Here is an 11886-nt window from a genome sequence, read left to right on the forward strand (position 1 = left end):
AAAAACTGGATAAAATGGGTAGGGAGTTGGGGAGGAGGTGGGTGGCCCTAGGGCATAAAAGGCTGGATCTCCATGGTCTTCCTTGGGCCCCTCTGCAGCCTCCATGCTGCAAGGGCCCCACAAGCCACAGAGATGAGCCAGACTGACAGGACTCCCTCCCTCCCATCCTTCCCACTGCCTCTACTGCGTAGCTGGGTGCCCACCTTTCCTGATATCTTGGCTCTGGGCTCCTGGGCTCCCACTGGGGCTGGCTGTGCCATGGAGAGGCCCACTCTGCCTATGGGGGCTGTAGGGTGTCTATAACTGGCTAACACTGATGTTACCTCTTCTTTCTGGGCCCTGCTCTGCCCCGCTGCCTGCTCGCCCTCTGCCCTGCTCTACCCCTCTGGCATGGCTGTGAGCAGACCCTGGCTCGCCTAAGAAATGCCGTGCTCGCTTTGGCCTCAACCAGCAGACGGATTGGTGTGGTCCGTGCAGGTGGGTTTGTCCCCACCATCGTTCTCCCTTTGCTTTAAGCTGCTTCCCTGACTCTGCACATGTTCCACTGGGCCTGCAGCCCACTCCTTTGGCCCCTCAGCCCACTAGCATACTCAGCAGATTGGGTGCCCAGGCCTCCTGAGAATAGTAGTAAATACTGAACACAGCGTGTGGAGAAGACCACTTGGGTCTAAGTGCAGGAGGATTGGAGAGAAAGACACAGAATGTTCCAGAAAGGAAGGACAGACTCAAGAAGGTAGCTCTGATGCCAGTGGGCCTAGCAGGTCCTCAGCAAACAGACAGCTCAACCACCACTAAGGGGGCCTAGAGCCCATTCTCCCAGGCCTCAAAGTCATTATGGCCCATGGGCTCCCTCACTTCCTCTTCAAGATGGGATCCCTGCCTGTACCATCCTGAGCCCTTAATCTGAAAAAGCAAGGTGACAACAACACAGAACCATCTGGTTGCCAGGCAGCCTTATGACTTGCTATCTTGTACCTACTGAGACCAAAGGGCTGGAGAGGCTGGGGGAGAGGACCCAGGGGGTACCCTGGGCTGTCTGAGGGAAAGGGCTCATGTGTTTCACCAAACGGCAGAGAAATACTTGTGGGTGTGACAAGGTTTACCCAACAAGTGGTTAAAGTTTCCTCAGTCAGTTTCAGGCCAGGCCTGGCAGGGCTAAGATAGAGGGTACTCCAGGCAGTAAGGCCACTGGCTCTAAGGAACACTTGTCCAGCCTCTCAGTGTACCCACCACACTCCCTGTCCAAGGGCAAGGAGGAGTTTGGGGTGTGTCTGTGTATCCACATACATATGCACGGTGGGAAACAACCCTGTCTTCAGGGGAAGTTCTGTTCCATTCATTCCATCAGAGACAAACTGGCCCAGAGAACTCAAGGATGGTAATGGACAAGAAGAGTCACTGTCCATGTCTTCTTCCTCTAGCCCAGCCTGAGGACTGGGATGGCTGGGCAAGGAAGCCATAGGCATTGCGGCCCCTTGCCTTGGTGCAGATGTGAGTCCCACAAACACACCTGGAGAAGCTCAAAAGGCCGGGACTGGGAGATGACTCCCTTGGAAGACAGGCGACAGCCCACAGGCCTAGTGACAAAAGGCCCCTTTGCCACCTTGTGGCTGTTCTGGGAACTGCACCTGTCCTAGGTCTGGGCCAGACCAAGCAGAGTGGCAGTCTGAGGACATTGACTTACCACCCAAGTCCCAGGAAGAGAGGACAAGAAATCAGCCAGGCCTGTGCAAAGGCAGCATTTTTTGGTTGTGGTGTATGACTATGAATTCACCCTCTGTTTACAGATAACTCTCTTCACTATTCCTAGGAGGAAAAAGAAATGCATTCGGTACTTACCCGGAGAAGGCTGCTGCCCCAGCCCCGTTCCTTCCGATGACAGTGCTCTAGGCTGCCCCGGGTCCCCAGCTCCCCAGGACTCACCCTCATACCATCTGCTGCCCCGCTTCCCCACAGAACTGCTTACTAGCCCTGCGGAGCCAGCACCTACATCCCCAGGTCTCTCCACTGCTCTCAGCCTCCCAACCCCAGGGCCCCCACAGGCCCCCCCCCGCAGCACCCTGCAGAGCACACAGGTACAGCAACAGGAATCTCAGAGACAGGCGGCCTAGTAGGCACAGGACACCTGGCCGCCTCCAGGAGCCTACCCCCTGAGAGAAAGTGACAGAGACCCAGATCTCATGGAAACTGGCCAGGGGTCCTGTTAACGTCATCTCAGGGTCCAGACCCTGAAGATTTCAGAGGCTGTAGAACTTCTGCCTGAACCTGGGGTCATCGATTCAAACTGCTCCAAGTGGTGGGAATCAGATCTGTCTTGATGTGTCATCTAATTAAGGGAATCCCTTGTACCCATGGCTGCCTGCATCTATTCTTTGTACCATCTGTCTTGCCAGCCAGAAGCCTCTGCCTCCCTAGCTTTTCTGCTATAGGTCAGAGATGGGCTGAACTGAGCCTAGCTACCTTCTCTACCCATCTCCCCCATCCCCCACTGCCACACCCTCCCCATTCAGACACTTCATGGACCAAGAATGAGCTGGTTTGTCAAACAACATGTGAGCATGGTCACAACCACAAAGCTCAAGATGACAGCTCTTCTAAGGAAATGGGGAAGCTCTGTTTATAAAAACAAAAACAAAACCAGCTGCTACTCATAAGTTGGACCAGAGGAAGCCCCTTACTATGATCTCAGGAGCTTGCAAGAAGCAGGAAGGGAAATGGAATAGGTTAAGTTTAGGCCTATCAACCTAAGCAACAGAAATAATCTGACACTACCTTATCAGGCAAATTGGGGAGGGGAGGGTGTATCTAGCTCTAGTTCAAATTATTTGGAAGTGTTCCCTGAGAAACCCACCAGCCTAAGAAGCTCTGGCCCCAGGCTTGTCACTAGCAGCTGCAGTCAATAGTTCAAAGAAGTCATGGCCCAAATCCAGTGTGCACCCCTCCCCATTCACAGAGCCTTTTTCACAATTCCATTTCCAGTTCATCTATGGCAGTCCAGCCAGCTCCTGGGCAGCTTGAGAGGGCAAACCCAAAACCTCACGACAGCCAGAGCCTGTCTTTCAGCATTCAGTCCAGGCCGGCTCCAGTTTCCCCATGGGGCTGCGGGACAGAGGACCATTACAACTAGATCAAGGAGCCCAGAAAACCTCCAGTAGTGGACAACAGGTTTTCACCATAGCCTACGTTAACCCATTTTTGAGCCAAGCTTCAACCCTGAGCCTTGAAAAACAAGTCGTTTTTTTAATTTAATTTTTGTTTTTTGCCTCCTCACATAGCCTAAATCCAAAGAAAAAGGGCTGTCGGGCCAGGCGCGGTGGCTCACGCCTGTAATCCCAGCACTTTGGCAGGCCGAGGCAGGTGGATCACCTGACGTCAGTAGTTTGAGACCAGCCTGGCCAACATGGTGAAACCCTGTATCTACTAAAAATACAAAAATTAGCCGGACGTGGTGGTGCGCGCATGTAATCCCAGCTACTCGGGAGGCTGAGGCAGGAGAATCACTTGAACCCGGGAGGCGGAGGTTCCAGTGAGCCGAGATGGCGCTACTGCACTCCAGTCTGGGTAACAGGGAGACTGCATCTCAAAAAAAAAAAAAAAAAAAAGGGCTGTCCATGTACTCACACACCCCTCAAAAAAAGCCTTTAGTTCCTACTTTAGCCACTGGTTTCTCAGAATCCAAAGATCACATATTCTAGTGTAACACTGCAAGAAGTCTTGAGAAAAAGATTATTGTAGTGTTCAAAATATTTTTGTATTGTTAATGCATCATCATAGAAAAACTTTTAAACATGAGAATAAAGATACTTTTTACTGGGTTTGTTTTTCAAAGCCTGACCCTGAGGAATAAGCTGTTTCAGTAACAGAGCATGATATTCTTTCCTTTTCTTCTCCACAGTCAGGAAACTTGGAGTTTGTTTCCTATGGTACATATGTTCCCAAACCTCCAGCCTGTAGAAACCAGGGATTACACTTGTCATCTCCCCTAAAGGGGTGTGGGCCCTGCTTGCCTCACCTGAGAGCTATGCCTATACTCCCATTCCAAGCTTTGCTCTTAACCCCCAATCCTCTGACCCCACAATGATGCAGGCCAGCCTGCTCCCCAGTGCTCATATAAGAATAAATGAGTCGCCAACTGCCATCCATAAAGGCTGACAAGACAATTCAACCTGAAATAGGTACACATGACCACCAGGCTCCATTTTCCTCTGAGGGCAGAGAGAAAAGAAAACATTCCACAAGTGCATATCCTATTTCAAGGAAAACGAGCAAACAGGAGTCTTTTATAACCTATTAGCACCATAAAATCCTAAAGGAGGATTTTTTAATAGCACCCCTTCCTCCCAAAGACTGCATCTTTTTTTTTTTTTAATTATTATACTTTACGTTTTAGGGTACATGTGCACAACGCGCAGGTTAGTTACATATGTATACATGTGCCATGCTGTGGGCTGCACCCAAAGATGCATCTGTTAAGACACAAAGTATTTTTCATATTTTCACACAAGCCTTCAAGTTTGATAAATCTATTACCCACTTTTTAAAAAGTCACATACGCTGTTGGTGGACACGACAGCCACCATATCCACTTTATTTTTAGATTATTTGTATACATTTAGGGGGTACAAGTGCAGCTGTGTTACATGAACATATTGGGTAGCGGTGAGGTCCGGGCTTTTAATGTGCCTCTCACCCAAACAGTGTACTGTGCATGTAAGTAGTGTACATTGTACTCAACAGGTAGGATTTCATACCTCATCCAACTTTCATCTCCCACCTTTTGAAGTCTCCAATGTCTATTATTCCATTCCGTATCCATATACCATGTGTACTCACTGTTTAGCTCCCTACAACCCACTTTTTACATGAGTTTCTACCAAGTACACTGCTGTCTTCCTGAGACCTATCATGAATGTAAAAGGTGTCATGAAGGCACCTCAATAGGTCAGTCAACAAGTAGATGATAAATTCCAGACAAGAAGTATTTCACATGGGACAGCCACTGGGCCACCATCATGCATTGTCATTGTCACTCCACTGAGTTCTATTTTTTGGATTTTGTGTTTAAAGTATAAAGAAAGTCATTTTCCAGAGCAGCATCTATTTAAAGTAGGCCACTGGAAGTTGTAACCCCAGACTTGCTTTTGCTTCTGAGAGAGTGCTAGAGGACACTAGCCATTCTCTGGACATCTGTCCCATTTTAAAGAATTCTGTTCTGGCTACTGGCCTAGTTGTTTAAAAAACCTACATTCTAACCAGGGCTTATGCAAGACCAGGTTGCTGCATCTGATTTGGTGTCTCACTTAGAGTACACAGGGTACCTGAACAATGCAGTCTTTGTGTATTGGCGGGGAAGCCTTTGGCAACTCTGTTTAAATCAGATCAGCCTTTTTTTTTTTTTTTTAATCTGACTTCATAAAGGAAACTCAGATCCTCCCAAATCACCCTGGTGCATTCCTGCAAGGCCAGAGGGTGACTTGAGATTGCAACCTCAAGTTCAACTTCTAATACCACACCAGTCCCCCTTCACTGCCAGCTGAGAACCAACCCTGTTTCCTGAGACATCATAAGACAAGATACCTTAGCCTCCCTTGAACATTTCCAGACAACTAGCAGACTGGCAACTTGGGTGAAAGACGTTCGTCCCTCCCCTGGTACAGCTGCTCCCCATTTTGTTCTCAGTGGATATGGTGAGGGTTCAGCCCAGCAAGCAGACAAAGCCTATGTCTCCCAACCTGAAGGTGTCTACTTTAACAGAACCCCATGGATGGACTCTCTTCTGACATGTAATTATCTTTTGAATGGCTCCTGTGGTCTCCCATTCCTTCTGGCTGTGGACCCCCAACAGCTAGCTCAGAAGCACTGCACCCTAGCTTTGTTCAGTATACATAAGCCTGGCCAGGAAGGCCACAAGTAAAGGGAAGCGGAAGGGTTCTTTATATCCTGTTCCAGAGAGGAAGAAAGGGAATCAGTTCCTGCATTCGTTTCTCAGAAAACAGCACAGAACAGAAGGGGTAAGGGTAACAAGGCCATGTTAAACTACTTCTTAGGCCTATATGTCAAAGTAGAATTTAAGACCCAAATCTAGTTAATTGTATAAAATGGCTAAGTTGGCTTTTCTTTGAGGTTCTTTGAGAGTCATTAACTGCGACTCTCAGATCTCTTCAGAGCATTTTTTAAGCTCTTCAGGGCTTTTAAGAGTTCACCAAGGGTTTCTGAAACAGCTGCCCACCCAAGCAGACCCTGGTTGTGTCAACTCCCCCAATCCCAACTTATTGTGATAACCTTGTTCCAAATCTCAAATCACCCTGTGGGCATCTTTCAAATTCTGACTCCTGAGCTCTGCTCTAATGGTTTGGAGCTACTAACAAACCATTACTGGCAGTGAGCATCTGAAAATACTCAAAACGGCACGGAGTTTGAAAACAGGAAACAGAGATGGTGGGGATGTTCACATACACAGTCCCTTAGAATAAAAGCCTAGCTCAGGTCAGGAAGGATTTTCAAGCTCTTAAAGATAGCATGGGATTAGGCATGTTAACTGGAAAGGGAAAACTTATGTCCTGGGGGTGGGAACTATATTATCACAAGCAGTCCTCACAAGTTAGGTCACTATTGGTAAAGGGATGTTTCACTTCTGAAGACAAGATAGCAGCTGTGAATTATGCGGGAGATAGTCCGGGCGACACTTCTTTCATATTCACCAGGGGCTCTGGACCAAGTCTTCCTTTTTCATTCAAGTGTTCTCATTCTTTTACCTGAAGCCTAGTTCTTTCAGGCATGTGCAATGTCAGGAAGCGGGGTGGGGGGCTTGGGGAGGGAAGAGGAAAAGCCAGGTTCCACTCACCAAAAAAAAAATAAAAATAAAAAAAAATTTTTAAAAAGCCACTCTGGAAACCCTGCTTGAGTACTTGAGGATACAGAGTACAGCTTCTCTATTTTCCCACCCCTTTCCATAAGCTTCCTGGAACAGAAAAATCTGCAAAGCAACTGAAGAAGGCAGAGGTTGTGAAATGGTACATTCAGGAAAGAAAGGACAAATAGGAATTTTCACCAGATAGGTGGGAGGTATTCAAAGTGAGAGCACTTTAAGGAAATAAGCTGATCCTCAGTGTGCAATAAGAGGCTGCTATACAGCAGGTTGAAAATTTGAAGTTAAGGGATATCAGAAGGTCTGAATATACTTAAATACTTCCAGAAAATTTAAAGTTGACAGATATCAGAAGGTCACAAGAACTACAAATGTGGAAGCAGACACTGTTATGAGCAACTACAATCCTCCCATAGAATGCTGCTCAATACTGGCACACAGACCAGAGGTAGCCAGCAGTACACAAGACTGCAAGGCAACAAGTACATTATCAATGAATTAGCCATCTATCACTCAAACTATGTCCCGCACTGGAAGTGTGTCAAGCAAGAGCACCTTCGACAACACTTTTCGGCCACAACTAATGATCATCTCCACTGATGCCTCAGCAGAAAGGATAACATTCAGCCAATCCTGCTTAGGTGTCCAAACGGCTCAATCTTGGGCCAAAGGACATGCTCTGAAATATTTCTTACACCATACTTCATCTTGATATGCACAGCCAGTTCTCTTACTCATTCTTTGTGACCACTGGAGGTAGTGATTTTTAACAACAGTAAACAAGAAAAAGTCATCAGGACTCTAACTGTAAAACCCCCAACATTCAAAAGACTGGTTTAGTTGAACAGCAAAAAAATAAATAAAAATTAAAATTAAAAAAATTAGAATTTAGCTCAAACACTCAAAAATTGCCCTGCCTAATGTGGGTCTGATGAATAAATGCTGATAAAATACTACTGAGTGTCAGCAAAGTACTGTGACTAATCCTGCCCTAATTTCTCTTGAGTCTATATTCTCAGGGAAATGTACCAACACCCAACCTTCTGCTGTTAGTTCCTGACTGTGCACTGCTTTTTCCTCACTTTGGCATCTCTCCACCCCCAAACAAATCCAACTCGATTCTTGAAACCAAATTAGTTTCACTTTACAAAACCTTTCGTAGCACCTTTCAGCTCTGTAGCCCCCCATTGGCTCATTAATCTGTTCTGTCCAGAAACTTTTTTTTTTTGAAACGGAGTCTTGCTCTGTCGCCAGGCTGGACTGCAGTCAGTGGCGTGATCTCGGCTCACTGCAACTTCCGCCTCCCGGGTTCAAGCGGTTCTCCTGCCTCAGCCTCCCGAGTTGCTGGGACTACAGGCATGTGCCACCACGCCCAGCTAATTTTTGTATTTTTAGTAGAGATGAGGTTTCACCATGTTGGCCAGGATGGTCTCGATCTCTTGACCTCGTGATCTGCACACCTCAGCCTCTGAAAATGTTGGGATTACAGGCGTGAGCCACCGTGCCCAGCCCAGGAACATTTTTATTAGAGTTATCCACTCCCTCCCAGCAGTATTTATGCCTTCTCTCCTGAACTACACCAAAAGCTCCCAGCTCCCTAGAGGGAAACCATGTCTAATGCTTCCTACCAAGGAGAAGCCAGGAGCTACACTTTAAGGATTCAGCCATTTTGTAAGCTTTCCCTTTGCTTGCAATCTTCTTATTCTTGACTTCTTCCTAGCTTAAAAAGTTATACACTGATTTCAAATCCAGATAATTGAAGATTAACTTTTCAAATCCTCAAACAACTTTGTAGGGAGAACATTTACTTGGTTGATTCCTTCCTACCAGAATGTACACTGAGCTTTAGAAAAGGAAAAATTGGTGGGTGCTGTGGCTCACATCTATAATCCCAGCACTTTGGGAGGTTGAGGCAGGAGGATCTTGAGCCCAGGAATTCGAAAACAGCCTGGGCAACATGAGGAGACCTCATCTCTATAAAAATCAATTTAAAAATACAAAAACTAGCAAGGCATGGTAGCACACACATGTAGTCCTAGCTATTCAGGAGGCTGAGACAGGAGGACTGTTGGAGCCCAAGAGTTCGAGGCTGCAATGAGCTGTGATCACATCACTGCACTCCAGCCTGGGGGGCAGAGGTGAGACCTTGTCTCTTAAAAGAAGAATCAAAAAGCTCTTCGGGCTACTCTGGGCACACTGCCTATGGGGTAGTCCTGCTCTGCAAGGAGCAGTTAAAAAAAATCTTCAAAAGCTAATGGTGGCAAGCAAAAGTTAAGCTTGTAAAGGGTGCTTAGAGCAAGAGGTCTGCTGCTCTCTCAATTTTCTCTTTTCTGGTGGAAAATCACTTTATATTCCCCAACTGCCTTACTGAGAGCCTAGGCAAATTAATTTAAACAAAATTTATGTTGGGATCAGAACACAGCCCATAGGATTGGCCAATTTTTACGTAAACTGAAAGATCATGTGATTTGGAATATCTGCCTGCCCTAAGTCAGATGCCCACAGTGACTCACTGTTACTATCCTCCCTCCCCAGCTAGTTTTAAGATAAGCTCAGCATTACTATGATGTCATGTTACAAGGCTGCAGTTACCTGTCCAACCAAGTCACAATATAGTTCTTGCTTAATTCCAGGAGCTGGTGTATTCTGACAGTTGTAGAGTAAAATGTCACAGCTATAATCCCACATAGGGAGCTACAGGATGATTTTGTGAATCTTTGAGAAAATATAAGAACTGTAAAGCAGTATCTATTTTGTATACCAAGAATAGATTAAGGCAAGCTAACACATGGCACTTCAAAAGAGTAACTTGCTTCTACAACTTAAGAATTATTAGGGCCGTGTGCGGTGGGTCACACGTGTAACCTCAGCACTTTCAGAGGCTAAGGCGGGCGGATCACAAGGTCAGGAGTTCAAGACCAGCCTGGCCAATATGGTAAAACTCCATCTCTAATAAAAACACAAAAAAATTAGCCAGGTATGGTGGCATGTGCCTGTAATCCCAGCTACTCGGGAGGCTGAGGCAGGAGAATCACTTGAACCCAGGAGGCGGAGGTTGCAGTGAGATGAGATCGCACCACTGCATTCCAGCCTGGGCGACAGAGTGAGACTCTGTCTCAAAAAAAAAAAAAAAAAAAAAAAAATCATTAGAATTTGAGGGGGCACATCTTTAGCCTATGACAATGTTAAGGAGAAAATAATAAGCTAACATTCAGGAAGGTTTTGGTTTACTTTTAGATCACAAGTGACATAATCAATGAAAAGGTGAGAAGCCAAAGGACTGCCATGGAGTCCTTGAAAGGACTTCATCATTAAAAGCAGCACACTGCAGAAAGCAGCATGTTGTTTACAGAGGAAACCGACAAACATCCTTCAATCACCCAAATCTGCCAAATACCTTCTTCCTCTCATTCTCTTTCCTGGTGAAATAAAAGGCATTTCCTAATTAATCCCTAAGTTTACTTTATCAACAAGGGTTTTCTTTCCTTTACTACTATAACAGTAATTAAAGAAAGTCTTCATAATTCATCAGTAACCACTCTCCAAACCAAGGCTATTACCAGCTATTATCAAGCTCTCCCCTCTCATGCATTAAAACTGCTCTTCTTGTTTTCATTATGCCCTGTACCTGCATTTCACAAGGACTTTTCACTTATGTTACTTATACTGAAATTCATGGAGTAGTGCTGCTAAATACAAGTTAAATCCTGCTGTCAAGTGACTTCCAATGAAGTTCTGGAACTAATATAAAGCAGACTGCACTAGATCTATAAAACCGTAGTACCTATTTCCAACTTGCTCAAGGCCATGAAGACACTAAAACTCCAGCCTCAAGGTATGACTTAATGCCACAATATTAGTTTAGAAGAATAGTTGGGAAGTAAGAGAGTAGCCAGAAATGAGTGGAGTTTTGAAGACTGAGGTTTGGCTACTGTGATAATGAGAAAGGACCACTCACTCCAGGTGAAAGCCTAGAAAAGTTCTAGTAGATATATTAAAGGAATAGTGGGCAAACAGCAGGGAACAGGAAAAAGAAAGGTAGGAAAAGAATACTGCAACCAGACTGAAAAGGGCTTCTTAATACCATGTCTATGATTTATTTGGGTCCACAATGGTGACAAATGGCTTATTTTCTCTTGGATCTCTATTAATGTAAAAGTCTAAGATTACTAGGATTTTTTGTTGTTTGTTTAGGGACTACAGAAAGTCAGGAAACAAAAATTTAAATTACTACTATATTGTCTGTCCATCCAATCTTTCTGAAAGATCCCATTATCCTTTAAATACGGATAGTGATGTTATTTACTCATATAATTCTAACTACTGCTGAGTATTATACAGATCAAGTGGTAATAACAAGCTCCAGTTTCTTAGAAGGTGATACTTCCTTTACAAGTTAAACATGGCATATGGCAGTAATCCTGGACCTTCAGTGAAGATTTGTTTGTCATAATACTGCTAAGGATACTTCTGGTTTGTTTTTGAGACAAGGTCTCGCTCTATTGCCTAGACTGGAGTGCAGTGGTGCAATGCCAGCTCACTGCAGCCTTGACCTCTCAGGCTCAAGCAATCTTCCCACCTCAGCCTCTCAAGTAGTTGGGATTATAGGCATGCACCATATGACTGCTAATTTTCCTTTTTTTTTTTTTTTTTTGGAGAGACAGGGACTTTCTGTGTTGCCCAGGCTGGTCTTGAACTCCTGGGCTCAAACGATCCTCCTGTCTTGTCCTCCCAAAATGTTGAGATTACAGGCATAAGCCACCATGCCCAGCTGCTAAGGATACTTGAGGTGGATAAGGTTTTTGCAGAAGTTGATCTTATAATAGCAGGAATTGGTAGATGAGACAATTCAGCTAGGACTATACACCGCTACCTTCCCCACTAAAACCAGGACAAACAGAAAACAAGCTTATCTCCTGAGAGAGAGAGAGAGAGAGAATTTTAAATAACTCTTTACAACGTAAAAACCATTTTTAGCTCAAAGACTACAAAAACAGGCTATGGGCCTGATTTGACCC

At 45.3% G+C, this 11886-nt stretch overlaps 1 protein-coding gene across 10 annotated transcripts in view; it reads left to right on the forward strand.

Annotated features, from left to right (window-relative positions):
* TCF7 (transcription factor 7) overlaps positions 1 to 8117 on the forward strand; it is a 38302-nt gene extending 30185 nt beyond the window's left edge. For 3 of the 10 annotated variants that reach the window (XM_031010689.3, XM_031010686.3, XM_055386620.2), the window contains 2 exons: positions 405 to 477; positions 1811 to 8117. In XM_031010689.3, coding sequence (XP_030866549.3) covers positions 405 to 477; positions 1811 to 2111 — 374 coding nt within the window. In that variant the 3' untranslated portion in view covers positions 2112 to 8117. The other 7 variants (XM_031010690.3, XM_031010692.3, XM_031010687.3 and 4 more) reach the window with 4 other exon arrangements.
* Positions 8118 to 11886: the final 3769 nt, after the last annotated feature.

The sequence above is a fragment of the Gorilla gorilla genome, chromosome 4 (assembly GCF_029281585.2).
Source record: "Gorilla gorilla gorilla isolate KB3781 chromosome 4, NHGRI_mGorGor1-v2.1_pri, whole genome shotgun sequence".
Lineage (NCBI taxonomy): Eukaryota > Metazoa > Chordata > Mammalia > Primates > Hominidae > Gorilla > Gorilla gorilla.